The sequence below is a fragment of the Salvelinus alpinus genome, chromosome 11 (genome assembly GCF_045679555.1).
Source record: "Salvelinus alpinus chromosome 11, SLU_Salpinus.1, whole genome shotgun sequence".
NCBI lineage: Eukaryota > Metazoa > Chordata > Actinopteri > Salmoniformes > Salmonidae > Salvelinus > Salvelinus alpinus.
In genome coordinates, this window is record NC_092096.1 from 59,600,427 (window position 1) to 59,618,636 (window position 18,210).

General features: G+C 40.5%; 1 protein-coding gene and 1 long non-coding RNA gene across 2 annotated transcripts; one reads left to right on the forward strand and one right to left on the reverse strand.

Moving 5' to 3' along the window:
- The first annotated feature begins 612 nt into the window (after positions 1–612).
- Positions 613–11,674, forward strand: LOC139534933 (uncharacterized). The gene is made up of 3 exons (XM_071334471.1): positions 613–867; positions 3,298–3,750; positions 10,272–11,674. The coding sequence occupies exons 1-3, from the start codon at positions 705–707 to the stop codon at positions 11,561–11,563; spliced, it is 1,908 nt and encodes a 635-aa protein (XP_071190572.1). The 5' UTR covers positions 613–704; the 3' UTR covers positions 11,564–11,674.
- Positions 11,675–14,284: 2,610 nt separating this feature from the next.
- On the reverse strand, positions 14,285–17,662 carry LOC139534949 (uncharacterized). The gene is made up of 2 exons (XR_011667039.1): positions 17,489–17,662; positions 14,285–15,137 (listed from the first exon to the last, which is right to left on the reverse strand). It is a non-coding gene; the product is annotated as an uncharacterized lncRNA (long non-coding RNA).
- Between the last annotated feature and the right edge of the window lie 548 nt (positions 17,663–18,210).

Genomic DNA, 18,210 nt, shown 5'->3' on the forward strand with positions numbered 1-18,210 from the left:
GACAGGCAATCCCAATACTATTGTGGGGGACTTAATTATTTCTGCTGCCGCGGATATGGCTGGGACAATGCTGGGGGAAAAGGACAAAAAAACTATACAGACAATGACTTCATCAAACAACACTGTTTCACAACGAATCAGTGACATGCCAGGAGATGTTTTGAAACAATTACTGCTTCGCATACAAACCAGTGAATTATATGCGTTACAGCTGGATGAGTCAACAGACGTGGCGGGCCTAGCACAGCTCCAGGTATATGTCAGTTACGTTTATGGGGGTCAATTAAGGAAGACATCCTCTTCTGCAAACCACTGGAAACCAGGACAACAGGAGGGGATATTTGTTAAATACTGGACAGCTTTGTGACATCAAATAGACTTTTGTGGTCAAGATATGTTGGTATCTGTACTGATAGAGAGACATAGTGGAGTGGTAACGTGCGTGCAAGTAGTTGACAAGTACAATATGAGAGAGAGAGAGAGATTTCTTCTGATATTGTGATTGCATTATCTGGTTTAGTTTTAACTTGTCTGTCCCGTGCAGTAAAACTCCATCCACATGGAGCGCTGTGTTGTGTTAATAGGCTCGCCACACGCTGATACAAAGAGAAGAAGAAAATGCGGAAGTAAAAGTCATAGTTACGTTTCAACCCTCTTTGACGAAGACATACTGGCTGAATTCCAAACTCGCAGTCGACTAAAACATGTCTAAACTACAGTCGTTTAGTGTGTTTTTAGATGATCGTTTATCGGCGGCCGCTCTTGAGATTTTCGGGGCAGTTGAGAAAACAGTAGTGGAGTACCAGGAAGAGAATGATCGTTTAAGAAGAATGCTGCTGATCACGCCGGAGATAAAACTATGTATAGGTTCGTATGTAGGTCTACTAGCTAGTTATAGTTCTAATAAATTAATACACCTTTTAGGCTAACGGTGATCATTATGCCATACATTTAAAAAAACAGTTATCTACTGTTACTTTTACCGTGAATGGAGAAAAAAAGTGTCTGTCACGAAAATCTCATTGAAATAGCATAACGTTACATATATCTGCACTCAGTTATGACTAAAGGCTGAATTAGATCTAGCTGAGTACCTCACCTCCCCCCATAACATTTAAAACTATATACATATAAAAAAATATATACAAAAATAAGACTCAGAAATATCAAAAAGAAGTAACAAAGACAGATAGAAACAAATTGTAGTATATAAATACAAATATAAAAGAGAATCGAATTATTACACTATTACCCTATTACTAACAAAACACACAAACGAAACTAAATTGCACAAATCCTATATCACACAAATGCACAAATAGAATAACACACTTATAAAGAAGAGAACCTGATTATTACACTATTGCACTTCAAACAAGAAACGCACAAACTAAATTGCACACTACCATCTAAACCCTGACCTTTCTTGCCTTCCTTGATGCAAAGTCATCAATTACATCATCATCAGAAATCTGCCCAGCAATTGCATGGTTAATACTGATGACAGCAAGGCTACTAAGGCGTTCCTGTGACATGGTGGACCTCAGGTAGAATTTGTTGAGCTTTGAAAAGCTCCTCTCAGCTTCAGGTACGGTCACTGGAAGAGTAAGACACATTCTGAGACTGGTTTTATATTATTCTTAACGATTTCGCACAAACCAGAAAAAAATGCAACAATATGTCTGTGAAACTATATATTCATAGTATTATGAATTCATTGTGGTATATTTGGTAGCATTTCGTAGTGTAACTGATTCTACTAATTGCATTAGTACTGTACAAAGTTAGAGGTGCGCTATTTGATAGATTCCCCCGTACCCCTACCTCGGGCTTCCAGTGGGGAGACCTGAGCTCAACCTACCAACGCCCCCCTCCCCATCTCATACTTCTGAGTGGGAGACCTTCCCATGCAGTAGACTGCCTAGCTCACAAACTAGAATCAGGGCGCCCACTCCGACAAGGTTAATTGACCCACAGTCCCACACGGTGACATGATATCATTGACGTGACGTGCAAATGTCACCATTACAATTTTTTGTGTGCGGCGCCCCGTGCCGCCCTGGGTGGCTGCCCTTGTCGCCTACACCTAAATCCGCTACTGCTTAAACCCTTACCATGTAGCAATGTCTGTCCTCTGTTGCATGCTTTTCTTTGATTGCTGAAATCCATACTTTTTAATAAAAAGTTAATCAAATAGACCCACCAACTGTTTCCTTGTTGAGATTGTATTGGCACATGTGCATTCGCACTGAGTTGGCATCTTAGAGCAACTGTCGGTGGCTATATTTTAGGAAACAATCGTGGTTGTATTTAATTAATATTTTATTAAAACGTATGGATTTCAGCAAACAAAGGGAGGAGCGCAACAACAGAGGACAAACATAGGTACACGGTAAGGGTTTAAGATACATATTTGAAGTGTTGATGCATAGCGAGTCAGAGGTCAATTAAAAAAAACTCTAGTCTGCTCTCAACTCCTCCAGTACTCTGCAATATTAGATCATAGCTTCAGATTTGCAATGGTCGATATGCAATAATGTAATCTGTACTTGCATACACTGTTGTAACTTAGGTCCATTCAAAGCGTGGCACATTTTCAACCAACCTTTACTTGCCGATACTTCTTTAATGATTCATTGGAAGGCACTGCAGTGTCTTATTAATGAGGGGATTAGATTAAGCTTTGGCCCTTCATGTGACTAGGCGAGGGAGGTGCACCCTGCTCAAATCAAACAGTATCCTAATCTGTGCTGCTCGGTTATATTGTCAACAATGCAGCATAATGCATCGTTTAGAAACATCTTTCTATAAAATAAATGTCAAACTAGTTTTCATTGGGAAGGCAGGTAAAGCGTTTTTATCAAAATAAATCACTTTAGCATGTGAAAACACAGAATCCTACTCATTAAGCGCCTATCAGAGTCCAAAGGATGTTCGTGTCCACACAGCAGTGTTCTAGAATATGGATCTGTTTGCTCGAATTCTCAGCGCACCTCACACAATTTCCAAACCGTCACCACATTAATAAAAATGAATAGAAGCCGCATAAGCGGAGTCGTGTTGGTTGGGACACAGTGGTGACAGAGCGGGACAGATATGTCACAATGGAGTACAATCGTGGCTTTGGACTCTGAATTGCGCATTACTCCATATGCTCCTACGTAACTTTTCTTTTGAGGCAACTTCGCCTTGGGCCAGAGCGGGGCACCTGGCTCACGGCTGGGATGCAGCCCGGTTCCAAAAGGAATGCAATCACTTTATATAGATAACCTCTGCTCCTCCTCTCCTACCCTCCAGACTCCTTGCAGCCCTCTCTCACCATCTCTGAAGAGGAGATTTCCCCTGAGCAGCAGCACTGTGAGCAGGAGTGGAGCCCCAGTCTGGGGCAGGAGGACCCAGAGCCCACACAGATTAAAGAGGAACAGGAGGAACTCAGGACCAGTCAGGAGGAAGAGCAGCTTCGGCTCTTTGATACCAGCGACTCCATACTCACGCCTTCCTGTGTGAAAAGTGAATGTGATCAGGAGGACCCATGTCAAGAAGCCATACTAGCTGAATACCCAACTCTCAGTCTACTGAAAATGTCTAAACTAAAGTTATTTAGTGTGTTTTTAAATAAGCGTTTAACGGCGTCTGCTGCTGTGGAGATTTTTGGCGCCTTTGAGAAAACGGTAGCTGAGTACCAGGAGGAGAATGATAGCCTACGGAGATTGCTGCGGCTCACCCCAGAGATAAAATTATGTAGAATAGGTTTGTATGTATTTCTACCAATGTCTAGCTACAGTTCTAGTCAATTAATAAACTGTTTAGGCTTTCAGTGATCACAATTTCAAAAAAAGTGAAAGTAGTTTTTACTTTTGCTGTGAATAGATAAAAGTAGCACTGAAGTGCCAATGCTTTCCCTCGCTTGGACAGCAGCATCACACATTTTTCCATTGACAAATGTTGAATACAATTACATTTGAACTTACTTCCCTAAAGTCCTTTTGTTGCCCTTCTGATTCCAATGCTACATTGGAGTTATTCAAGGTCCCTCAGGGATTTTTCTGCCATTGCAAACCTTGGGCGTGCCGCCTAAGTGTTTTTTAATGTTCTATTAAATCCAAACGGTGTGTTATTTAAAATATAGTAAAACATCAGGATCGAAAATGCTAGGGAACTAGCTTTAAAACTGCAAAGAATTTTTAGAATTGCAGGAAATTTGCTTAGAAATGCACACATTTCTCTCCACCGCCAAGATGGGGGCCTCTAAAATGTAGTCGGGCCAACCGGGCTCATTGCCACGCCCACTGCCTAAGCCCCTTTTTTATCCAGAAACAACCCTGCCTTTTGATTAGCTGAGGATGATGATTTGATCAAGTGTGAAACGCTTTATCTAGAAACAATTGATCATTGATTGCGATACGGTTTTGGAAACCTTGAACACTCAATTTAATAATAATCCAACATAATTTTACCACAGATTGGCTGTTTTTTGTGGAACACAGCTTTAAGGTGATATACAGTTGAAGTCGGAAGTTTACATTGTGGTGGCATATTTCTGCTTTACCAAATGAGGAGAGTTACAAACTACACAACAGGCAGAGTTATACTTAAACTACATCTTTAATAATAAGTTTTGCAATAGCATTTGACTTTCAACAATTCACTATTAATAATGAACCGTTGAGAAGTACCAACAGAAAAGTACAAAGATCTTTTATAGCCAAGATACACCCCTCTCAACCTACATGACGAACCACAGATCTTAGGAACAGTTCACAAAGGGACTTCATAATTGAGAAAGGAGTATCCCTTAGCCAGATAACATTCGCTATTAATTATCGTTGAGTTTGGTCCCTCAGACGAGGTTCTAATCTCGTTCCTGGTACTTCATAGTACAACAACACCATCTCATCCAATGGCATATATCAATTATCAACTCTAGATACTCCCATCTCAAGTAAACCCCCTCTTGACCCCACTCCGGGACAAGCTCACTGAGGGGAGTGAGCCTCTAGGTCATACACTATCCCAGGATAAGTGTAAGATCAGAGAGGACATACAATGTTTCCAGACACTGCCATATACCTCCCCCCCAATGGGAAAAGGAGGGAGGGACTGGCGCACAGACATTGTGGAGACAAGTAATTGGTTACCCATTAATCACGCCATCCCTTCACATGGTTTAAGAATAGGTAAAGACACATTCACATGTCAAGACAATGTTCCATTCTGTCCTCTTCCCTTTCTGATATTCTGCATAGCACCAGGGACATGTGAAAGACAAGCCTGACCTCTCACCTCTCTGGGCCCCAAGTGACTGAGCCCTAGCTGAGGGGAAAGTGCAACTGCCAACACTATAGTCCAAAAGGACACATTCTAATGACAAGTATCTCACATAAGCATTTTATGCAAATAAAACATATTAATTATCTATGTTACCCAACTAATTCTGATTCATCCGCCACAACATACACTTAGGTTGGAGTCATTAAAACTCATTTTTCAACCACTCCACAAATTTCTTGTGAACAAACTATAGTTTTGGCAAGTCAGTTAGGACATTTTTTCCTACAATTGTTTACAGACATATTATTTCACTTATAATTCACTGTATCACAATTCCAGTGGGTCAGATGTTTACATACACTAAGTTGACTGTGCCTTTAAACAGCTTGGAAAATTCCAGAAAATGATGTCATGGCTTTAGAAGATCCTGATAGGCTAATTGACATCATTTGAGTCAATTGGAGGTGTACCTGTGGATGTATTTCAAGGCCTACCTTCAAACTCAGTGCCTCTTTGCTTGACATCATGGGACAATAAAAAGAAATCAGCCAAGACCTCAGAAAAAAATTGTAGACCTCCACAAGTCTGGTTCATCCTTGGGAGCAATTTCCAAACATCTGAAGGTACCACATTCATCTGTACAAACAATAGTACGCAAGTATAAACACCATGGGACCACGCAGCTGTCATACCGCTCAGGAAGGAGATGCGTTCTGTCTCCTAGAGATGAACATACTTTGGTGCGAAAAGTGCAAATCAATCCCAGAACAACAGCAAAGGACCTTGTGAAGATGCTGGAGGAAATGGGTACAAAAGTATCTATATCCACAGTAAAACGAGTCCTATATCGACATAACTTGAAAGACCGCTCAGCAAGGAAGAAGCCACTGCTCCAAAACCGCCATAAAAAAGCCAGACTATGGTTTGCAACTGCACATGGGGACAAAGATCGAACTTTTTGGAGAAATGTCCTCTGGTCTGATGAAACAAAAATAGAACTGTTTGGTCATAATGACCATCGTTATGTTTGGAAGAAAAAGGGGGAGACTTGCAAGCCGAAGAACACCATCCCAACCGTGAAGCATGGGGGTGGCAGCATCATGTTGTGGGTGTGCTTTGCTGCAGGAGGGACTGGTGCACTACACAAAATAGATGGCATCATGAGGATGGAAAATTATGTGGATATATTGAAGCAACATCTCAAGACATCAGTCAGGAAGTTAAAGCTTGGTCGCAAATGGGTCTTCCAAGTTGTTGCAAAATGGCTTAAGGACAACAAAGTCAAGGTATTGGAGTGGCCATCACAAAGCCCTGACCTCAATCTTATAGAAAATTTGTGGGCAGAACTGAAATAGCGCGTGCAAGCAAGGAGGCCTACAAACCTGACTCTGTTACACCAGCTCTGTCAGGAGGAATGGGCCAAAATTCCCCCAACTTATTGTGGGAAGTGTGTGGAAGGCTACCTGAAACGTTTGACCCAAGTTAAACAATTTAAAGGCAACGCTACCAAATACTAATTGAGTGTATGTAAACTTCTGACCTACTGGGAATGTGATGAAAGAAATTAAAGCTGATATAAATCATTCTCTCTACTATTATTCTGACATTTCACATTCTTAAAATAAAGTGGTGATCCTAACTGACATAAAACAGGGAATTTTTACTAGGATTAAATATCAGGAATTGTGAACTACTGAGCTTAAATGTATTTGGCTAAGGTGTATGTAAACTTCCGACTTCAACTGTATATATATTATCAACAAAAAAAAAATTGTTGCCTCCCTTGTTTCCATTAGCTAAGGAAGCATCATAGTTCAGGTAAATGTGCAATGGAAAACACCATCTTTTGTATTTGTTAAAATAATTTTTGGGTGATATGAAAGTAAAGTTTCTAAGGTTTCCAAAACCGTATTGACAGTGAGGACTATTAATGGTCAGAGAGTGTTGGGACTTTCGTACACATTGGCTTCAGTGTGTTTCATAGTAGGCAATAGGAGTGAGAACCCAAGCCCTATGTGGCTTGTGTGAATGAGAGCAAATAGCTAAATATCTTCACTCAGACGTGTATAAAGGCTGTATACAGTGCCTAGTGATGGTCTCTACACCCCATTCACAGTCTTCACCTTCCTCTATGATATACAGTCGCTAGTGAAAGTCTACACATTTTGCTGCCTTAAAATTAAATATAAAAAGGGATTACATTAGATTTTTTCCCTACAGATCTACACAACCTATTCCAAGGAAAGAAAAGTATAGACAATTGTCAAAATTGTTGGCGGGTTTTCCTTTAACTTTTAACCAGGGCTTTCCTCATTTTAAATGTATTTTGATCCTGACAAACTCCCCAGTCCCTGCCAGTGACATGCATAACCATAACATGATGCTGCCACCGCAATACTTGAAAATACAGAGGATCAACACCATTGCATTCACTCCACATTACTGGCCTGTATGACAAAATGAATGTAAGAAAGCCTGTGTTAAAATCCACTCCAAATCATCCATTATTTTTGCAACAAGGCCGTTAAGTAATACTGTAAAAAAAAACATAGCAAAGAAATGAACTTTTTGACCCAAATTAATAAGTACAGTTTGGGTCAAATCACAGAGTGAAACACTCTATTTTCAAGTATTGTGGTGTGGTCTGCTTGTTATGGGAATGCATGTCATTGGCACAGACTGGGTAGTTTGTCAGAATCAAAATAAATATTAAAGGAGCAAAGCACAGTTAAAAAGTTTGAGCAAAACCTGCCGTAGTCTTCCCGAAAACCTAACCTGGATTAGAGATTTACATTTTTCAGTGGGACAATTACACAAATTTGAATGTCAAAGACAACAGAATGGCTTTCCAAGAGGTGTTGAGTGTTCCTGAATGGTCCAGTCACAGTCCTGACTTAAATCTGCTTGAAAATCAGAGACACGGTTTGAATATTGCTATCCATCAATGATTCCCAAACAAAATAGACTGAGCTTGAGCACTTTTTGACAGAAACAATAGATATATGTTGCCCTAAGAGTTGTGCAAATTTGGTAGAATCTGATTCAAAATTATTCACAGCTGTAATGGCTGCCAAATGTGCTTCCACCAAGTATTAACTCTTCAATGTGAAGACATACACATCTTAATGTTTTATTAAGTTGTAAAATGTTCTATAATCTTCTTTCATTTTGAAAATGTGGAGTAGGTTGTGTATATCGGTAGCAAAAACAAAAATTGAATCTAATCCCTTTTTGGATTTAATTTCAAGGCATCAACATTTGAAAACTGTGCAAGGGGTGTGTAGACTTTCACTAGCGTCTATATATCATAGGAATATACAGTACCAGTCAAAAGTATGGACACACCTTCTCATTCCAGGGTTTTTCTTTATTTTTACTATTTTCTACATTGTAGAATAATAGTGAAGACATCAAAACTATAAAATAAAACATGGAATCAAGTAGAAACTAAAGTGTTAAACAAATCAAAATATATTTTATATTTGAGATTCTTCAAAGTAGCCACCCTTTGCCTTGATGACAGCTTGGCACACTCTTGGCGTTCTCTCAACCAGCTTCATGCGGTCTTCACCTTGAATGCATTTCAATTAACAGGTGTGCCTTGTTAAAAGTTAATTTGTGCAATTTCTTTCCTTAATCTGCATTTGAGCCAATCAGTTGTGTTGTGACAAGGTATGGGGTGGTATACAGAAGATAGCCTTATTTGGTAAAAGACCAAGTCCATATTATGGCAAGAACAGCTCAAATAAGCAAAGAGAAATGACAGTCTATCATTACTTTAAGACATGAGGGCTCCTGAGTGGCGCAGAGGTCTCAGTGCTAGGGGTGTCACTACAGACACCCTGATTCGGAGTCCCATAGGGCGGCACACAATTGGCCCGGGTTTGGCCGGTGTAGGCCGTCGTTGTAAATATGAATTTGTTCTTAACTGACTTGCCTAGTTAAATAAAGGTTACATTTAAAACATTGTTTTAAAGTGAAGGTCAGTCAATCTGGAACATTTCAAGAACTTTGAGTTTCTTCAAGTGCAGTCACAAAATCCATCAAGCACTATGATGAAACTGGCTCTCATGAGGACCGCCACTGCTGCAGAGGATAAGTTCATTAGAGTTACCTGCCTCAGAAATTGCAGCCCAAATAAATGCTTCACAGAGTTCAAGTAACAGACACATCTCAACATCAACTGTTCAGAGGAGACTGAATCAGGCCTTCATGGTTGAATTGCTGCAAAGAAACCACTACTAAAGGACACCAATAATAAGAAGATACATGCTTGGGCCAAGAAACATGAGCAAAGGACATTAGACCGGTGTAAATCTGTCCTTTGGTCTGATTAGTCCAAATTTGAGATTTTTGGTTCCACCGCCGTGTCTTTGTGAGACACAGAGTAGGTGAACAGATGATCTATGCATTTGTGGTTCCCACCGTGAAGCGTGGAGGAGGAGGTGTGATGGTGTGGGTTGCTTTGCTGGTGACAATGTCTGTGATTTATTTAGAATTCAAGGCACACTTAACCAGCATGGCTACCACAGCATTCTGCAGTGATACGCCATCCCATCTGGTTTGCACAAAGTGGGACTATCATTTGTTTTTCAACAGGACAATGACCCAACACACCTCCAGGCTGTGTAAGGGCTATTTGAACAAGGAGAGTAATGGAGTGCTGCATCAGATGACCAGAATATGTCGGAACTCCTTCAAGACTGTTGGAAAAGCATTTCAGGTGAAGCTGGTTGAGAGAATGCCAAGCGTGTGCAAAGCTGTCATCAAGGCAAAGGGTGGCTACTTTGAAGAATCTAAAATATATTTGTTTAACACTTCTTTGGTCACTACATGATTCCATATGTGTTATTTCATAGTTTTGTTGTCTTCTATTATTCTACAAACCCTTCAATGAGTAGGTGTGTCCAAACTTTTGACTGGTACTGTATATACTTCTAGTGTTCGATTTAATCCTGTGGTATATAGATAACGTCTGCTCCTCCTCTACTTCCCTCCAGACTCCCTCCAGTCCTCTCTCGCTGTCTCTGAAGAGGAGATTCCCTCTGAGCAGCAGCACTGTAAGCAGGAGTGGAGCATCTGTCTGGGGCAGGAGGAACCAGAGCCCACACAGATTAAAGAGGAACAGGAGGAACTCAGGACCAGTCAAGAGGAAGAGCAGCTTCAATGGCTCTTTGATGCCGAAGACTCCATATTCACTCCTCCCTGTGTGAAAAGTGAATGTGATCAGGAGGACCCACATTGGTTCTTGACTCCTCCCCAAACCCAGACTGTGGAGAACAGAGAGTTTGACTCTAAACCAGTGAATCTCAGACCTTTTGGCACTGTGACTTACCTAAAGGGTCTAGACACTTCCTGTGACACTCCAGATAATCAAAACAATGCCTCCAGCCACAACTCCGCCATAAGCAGCGACCGAGTCGGACTGAACAGCAGCCCACTATTGGATCCCAGCTCACCATTGAATCCAAACCCATCAATGGGGGAACACTGTTTGAAGCTCAGCACTACGTCTAAAAAAATTCACTGCTGCCGTGACTGTGGTGAAGCGTTTGCTCTGAAAGCTGACCTGCAGAGGCATGTGACTCTAGCCAAGAAAAGACTCAGTGAATGCCACTTCTGCAATAAATGTTATAACTCCATCTGTAAACTGAAGGCCCATGTCAGACTCTGTCACGGTGGGAAAACCTGCACTTGCCCTGTTTGTGGCAAGACCTTCAAATACAAAAAAGATCTGTCCAGGCACATGAGGATTCACACAGGAGAGAAAGCATTCCACTGTGGTGACTGTGGGAAAAGCTTCAGTCAGAAGGGAGACCTAAATAAGCATATACGGACTCACACAGGAGAGAAACCATTTAGCTGTGGTGACTGTGGGAAAAGCTTTAGTCTCAAGGAGAACCTAACCAAGCATACACTGACTCACACAGGAGAGAAATATTTTAGCTGTGGTGACTGTGGGAAAAGCTTCAGTCAGAAGGGGGACCTAAGTAGGCACATACTGACTCACACAGAAGAGAAACCATTCATCTGTGGTGACTGTGGGAAAAGCTTCCGTCGTAAGGATAACCTAACAGATCATGTTCGGAGTCACACAGGAGAGAAACCATTTAGCTGTGTTGACTGTGGGAAAAGCTTCAGTGCCAAGGGGAACCTAAACGTTCATAAATTGACTCATACAGGAGAGAAACAACATGGCTGCTCAGTCTGTGGTAAAAGATTCACTAAGAAGGCTTCTCTGCTGACACATGTGAAAAACATCCACAAAGCAAGAAGACAAGACAAAAAATGAACAAAGAAAGAAAATTAGGACATAGACACAGAGAGTAGGTTTTCGGTGTGTACAATAAATGCATTATGTGGGTGGAACACAGAATGAAACAATAAAAGCCCTGTGGTTGTAGTGACTGCCCATTACTGCTTATCAACCATTTATAGACATTACATATTTGTTTTTCATAAATGAATTGCAAGAGGCGGGCAGTAAATCTTTATATACACACACCTCACCAAATGCATTACCATGTATTACAGTGATGTCCATTATTAGTTTACTTGTCTAACTTTTGCGTTGTCCTGTCAAGCCATTGGGGCAAGATAAAGTTGTCACTTGGCCAATGTAACTTGATTGGCGGCTATGGGTGCATACTCTTGCCTATGATTAGCCAACTTTATGGAGGAGTTGTCAGATTATAAGTCTGTCTGTCAGCAGTGATGAAGTCAATGTCCTATTAATTTGATGTTGAAAAGCGGTGAAGTATTCTTTTAAGAATTGACTAATAGTAGTACTATTATAACTAACAAGACTGAACTGTACCTAGGTCATCAGCAGGCAGTCCTTAACTGCCCTCTCCCTCTTGCACCAATCAAAGAGCTGCATGTCCACAAAGTTTCAAATCCCAATCAGGAGCAGCATCCTGGGAAGAGACAGAGACAAATGTCATCTTAAAAAGCAGGCGTTTACGTCAGATAGCATATCACAAAGTATTAAGTCATGTTTTGCCGAGCATATACCACAAAATATGAAGTCATGTTTTTTTTTCTGAGAACGCTACATACTGTCCTGGGACCATTCTTTACTTTTCCTGAAAAAATTAAATGACAAGCAATTATACTAATTTAAATAAATAGTTGTGTGTGGTCAGCACCGTTTTGATTGGGACAGCGCCATCGCTCTGCTTTGAGACAAGCGTGGGGGACATAAATCAATCAATGTCAGATCTTTGTTTCCACTGAATCTCCGTTTGGATATTTGGTGACAATAAGGTTGGGAAAATGTTAGCTAAATTGAGCTGAGTGCTAATGATCAACTGATCAGTACATTTTATACAAGTGGATTTTGCTCTTCACTCGCGTTAGTAGCCAGTCTTACTACCAACAAAAAGCCTGTGATTTGTCTGATAACCAATGTCATTTTGTTTCAATGAATCTCTGTCTGTATATTTGCTTAATTGATCTCTGGTCGGACTAGTGGAAGTGCTAGCTCATTTATTCGTTGGCTCATCTATCACTGATCAGAAACATTTACCATGCAATCATGTAGCCTGAATCAATCTATTGACTCGCGTAGTAGCCTTATAAGCATATACCAAGCTTTTTATTTTGAAAGCCTTTTAATTCAGCTTGTGTCATGCTAATGTTGCTTTTTGTGACAGGCTGAAACAACTTTAAAGGTGACGACCACAAAATGTAAAATCCTCTGAAGTTCTTGCGAGGAACCTGCACCTCTATGTCAACAGAGCTCGGTGCTTATTATCGGATGTATTAGGTTACGAAATCCGACTTTTTGGATATAATGTTAATTATAAACTGGGTGGTTCGAGCCCTGAATGCTGGTTGGCTGAAAGCCGTACGGGTATGACAAAACTTTTATTTTCACTGCTCTAATTACGTTGGTAGCCAGTTAATAATAGCAATAAGGCACCTCGGGGGTTTATGGTATATGGTGAATATACCTTGACTAAAGGCTGTATCCAGGCACTCCACGCGAACAGCCCTTAGCCATGGTATATTGGCATATTCCACACCCCCTCGGACATTTTTGCATAATTATATGTTAGAGAAAGACCCCACTGAACGACTAATAACATGAATAATCATATTTGGCTTGGTAACATATATTTCATAAGGAAGTTCAATTTCATCACCAAAATGCGTTTTCGTGGGTGGATGCTCTCTATTGTCTTCTTCTTCCTTTAGTACCAGCGGGTGGCGAGTCCATAAACACCTCACAGCAACCCCATAAGGTTGGGGTTTTACTACAAGGTACAAACCAGTTAACAGTCGACGCCTAAGTGCATTGTGTATGAGTGCATACTGTGTTTTACGTGCACTTCACTGTTTTTCCAGTACCAATTCAATATCATTCTTAATTTCTCCTGATAACTGCATTCTCTGGTTTAGTTATAGCTGGCCTGTGCCTTCCAGTAAAACCCATTCACATTTTGATAAACTATGAGTGAGAAAACGGTTGTAATTAGTAATGTGATGATCATTTATTGCATGAACTGAATTGGAAAACGCATTGAAACACAGATGATTATTGATAACTGCAACAGCTTGGAGCGAATGTGGCAGCCCCCAAACACGTTTCAGTCGACTGAGAGTTGGGAATTCAGCTAGTATGCCTTCGTCAACGAGGAAAGAATGGTGGTCACAAACAAAAACCCTCTTTAAAAAAAAAAATCTTTGACTTTTACTTCTGCATTGTCTTCTTCTTCTGTTTGCGTCAGCCGGTGGCGAGCCCATAAACATAACACAGTGCCCCATGTGGATGGGTTTTTTCTGCAAGGTACAGGGACCAGTCATAACTACAACATAAAGGAAGAATAGCATTGAATAGTATTGACTGGAAAAACACTGCAGTGCACTTAAAACACTGTATGCGCTCATACACAATGCACTTATCAGGAGTCGACTGTTAATCATTACTTCCCAAAATAAACAATATCATGAATGAGCAGCATTTGCTCAAACTATATGAGAAATACCCTAGGACAAATGCAAGGACATCTTTTCTGGAAAGCACTTAAACATTTTTTTTATCAATAACATCAATCACACTATTCTCTCTTGAAACATTCCAAAAACAAACCACCAGGAATTGCAGTTTCTTATGGCTTGAAGACATCAACAGACTTTTGACAGCAGACCTGATTCCCATAATACTGTGTATTATTGTTTGATCATTACCTCATCATTCAAATCAAATCAAACTTTATTCACATAGAACATTTTACAAAAGTAAATCCATCACACAGCTATTCTTCTGAAACTCACAGTATGAATGACTCAGAGTTGCTTTGCTTTCCTAAAAGTGTTGTCCACATCCTGCCTTTTTACTCCCATCTTCTGACAGAAGATCTCTTAGCCCTAATTTCTTTCAGTTTTTGTCCAGTTTTCTTACTTTGGGGAGCTGGGATCCAATAGTGGGCTAGGATGCAATGGTGGGCTTCTGTCAAGTCCTACTGGGTCGCTGCTTAAGGATGAGCGGTGGCTGGAGGTATTGTTTTGATTATCTGGAGGTTCACAGGGAATGTTGAGACCGTTTAGGTTGGTCACAGTGCCAAAAGGTTTGAGATCCACTGGTTTAGAGTCACTCTCTCTGTTCTCCACAGTCTGAGTTTGGGGAAGAGTCAAGGACTGAAGTGGGTCCTCTTGATCACATTCACTTTTCACACAGGAAGGAGTGATATCAAGCTCCAGGACTTGAAGCTGCTCTTCCTCCTGACTGGTCCCGAGTTCCTCTTTAATCTGTGTGGGCTTTGGTTATTCCTGCCCCAGACTGGAGCTACACTCATGCTTACAGTGCTGCTGCTCAGAGGGAATCTCCTCTTCAGAAACAGTGAGAGAGGACTGGAGGGAGTCTGGAGGGAAGGAGAGGAGGAGCAGAGGTTATCTATATACCACAGAATGAAACAGAACACTTGAATTATACACATGAATTATAGATCTCTATAATCTATACAGCCTTTAGACATGCTTGAGTGCAGATATCTAGGTATCTAGGTATTTCCTCTCGATCACACAAGCACTATAGGGCTTGGGCTCTCATGCCTACTATGGAACACACTGCGGTCAATGTGTCCAAAAGTCCAGACAGTGTAACCTTTAATAATCCACAAACCTTAGAAACTCTACATTCATATCACCCCAAAATAATTTGATCAAATACAAATGATACACTTACTGTGCGCCCACAGAGGTTTTTTGCATTGCACATTTACCTGAACTACGACACTTCCTGAGCTAATATGGAAACATGGGAGGGAATGAAAAAAAACGTTGGCTCAAATCTTTAGTATTTGTTTTTGCTATTTTAGGATGCTAATTGTTGTGTTCAAGGTTTCCAAAACCGTATTGCAAACAAGTATAAATTGTACACAGACCGTTTCATGCTTTGACCAATTCCCCTCAGCTAATCAAAAGGAAGATTCAATGTCTCCAATGAAATGCATTGGAGTTGGGCTGTTGAACATTCAGCCTGCTGCACAGTCATATGGAAGCTCTAGTCTAGAGCACCTGGTTAAATTGTGGTTAGGCTTTTTTTTTTTTTTTACTTTGTCTATAGTTAAAGTAGTAAGAAATATGTAATAGTTGTAAAAAAAAAAATCTGAGTGTGCTTGATTTAATATTATCCTAAATTGAAATGGTGAATTATTTTGACATTGAATTATTTTATATTTCGCAACTTTCCCCATGGTGTTACTACATTACACAGAGTAACGTTTTCACCACACAAGAATTACAGGAAATATACATTGGTTTTACCTCAGATTGGTGAAGTTAGTATAAAAGTTTATAGTCATCACGATGACACACAATTGATTGCCTAATTCAGATCAATATCTTTGTTTTTTTACCAGTGTTTGTCATAAGCGCCTGTCGGTAATGGGACTTAGAATGCTGCTGCCATAACAGCGAGGGGCAATTGAATGCAAGATTCACAAAACATGAAAAAAAATTCTAGCCTGTCTATCTATGGGTAACTGGGTTGACGTGTTATGCTCGACCCGCTCCTTTTCCCACCAAAAAACACCCGAAAATGGCCACAAAGAGTAGAACCAGCTTACCTGCTTTTACACTAGGATTTGACTATTAAATGTTCCATATTTCTTTTGAAATAAATATTTAAAAATAAAAATTTCACCATATCAAAACGCGAGTTCAGTTCACGTTGGCGCCTCTCTTATAAATATATCTGGCCTCAATACAATACACGGACGAGGGTCAAACTATCACTCAAATGAGAGCCAACACTAGTGGCTATTTAGAAATGTATATGCAGTGATGATTCTGCGAAATTAACTAGTATAAATATTGTTTTTCCTAAGATTTGTATTGGCTCTTCTGTAAACTTTGAGGGGAATCGATTAAGATGGCCCGGCTGCTCAGGGTTTGCATTGTTTAAAAGGGCAAGTTCGTTTTGCATGGACCGGTACCCTGGGTGGGTGGAGATTTTGCTTAGTAGACGGGTTAGCTGACAACGTCACGAAAATGATGCGCTTCAATGGGGCAGAAGGCCGTGATTCTGGATGGCCAGATAGCTAGCAACAATTACAAAAAGCCTCCATGTGGAGAATCGTAGGTGTCTTGTTTCAGCTAGTTTAAAAAAAAATGTTGTTCTTAATAGGTCTGCTATGTCTTGTTTTAAGGCATTTTGACTGTCATGTATATGCTAATATGGCAAAAATTCGCTAGCTAGCTAACCAACAACCGTAACTATGTATTTGAGAGACAACAAGTGATCGTTGTGCAAATGTATTTGTTTTCAATAAACATTGCAGACAAAATATAGTTAAGGCTACATGTTGTCAACAATCTCTAAGCCAACCCAGTCTGTTTTGCCCCATAGTTGCGCATGCCTCAGTTTTGTTGCTAAACAACCCGTTTATGGAATGGTCTAAAATAAACAAACTCCGCCAACCTGGGGTACCGGCCATGTAAAATAAACTCACCCAAAGTGATTGCGTTTGTTTCGTAACCGGCTGCCTCCTATGCCTGAGCCGGGAGCCCCGCTCTGGCCGGTGATTTCGGCTCAAAACAAAAGTGACGTAGTAGAGGTATTTTTTAATTGTACCGCAATTAAGAAACGATTCACATTTATATGGAGTATTTGGCTGTTTTGGCTTCAAGCGACAACTCGCCTTTAAACAGAACATGTATGGTCCTTGGACTAAGGAGTACAGTTTAGTCCAATATTACGCTACATACGCACCGATTCTACAGTTTATCTGGCGTGATCCGCAGCATTCTTCGTAACCGATCTTTCTCTTCCTGGTACTCGGCTACCGTTTTCTCAGCCCACTTTAAACGCTGATCTACAAATAACAAATACCCCTGACTGCAGTGTGCAGTTCTGGGCCGGGACAAATGTGGGCGGTGTCAAACGTTTGACTTCGCCCACGTTTGACCCCACCCACCTGTGCTTTTTTGTCCATCTGAGGTTTGACAGTCACACACTGAATACAAACACACACGTTTGTGCAAGGCACACGTTGATTACAAACGTATTTCATTTTTGAAGATCATAAGAAATATTATATAAAGTGGTACCAGCACATGTGTTTTACTTTTTGCTTCATGGTAAATTTGAGACAAGCTACTGATATTGTTGCAGTGAACAACAGACTTGTTATGTCATGTACTGTTACAATTGTGTTGATGTTATAACTTTGCAATTATATTATTTCATTGAGCATATATATACAGTTACTACCTATCCTGAGTTATAATGCTATTTACTTTCCTCATGAGAATGTAGACAGACTATACCATATAGACATACTGACAAGCTGAATGTGCGTTGTACATTAGGTTATACCAGCTCCAGTAAAGAGATCAGAGACTCGGGTGACTTACTAAACATCAAAACACAATTAACACAGCAGACAAAAAACAGGTTTGACCACTTCTCAAAAATGGCTTCACTCCTGCTTC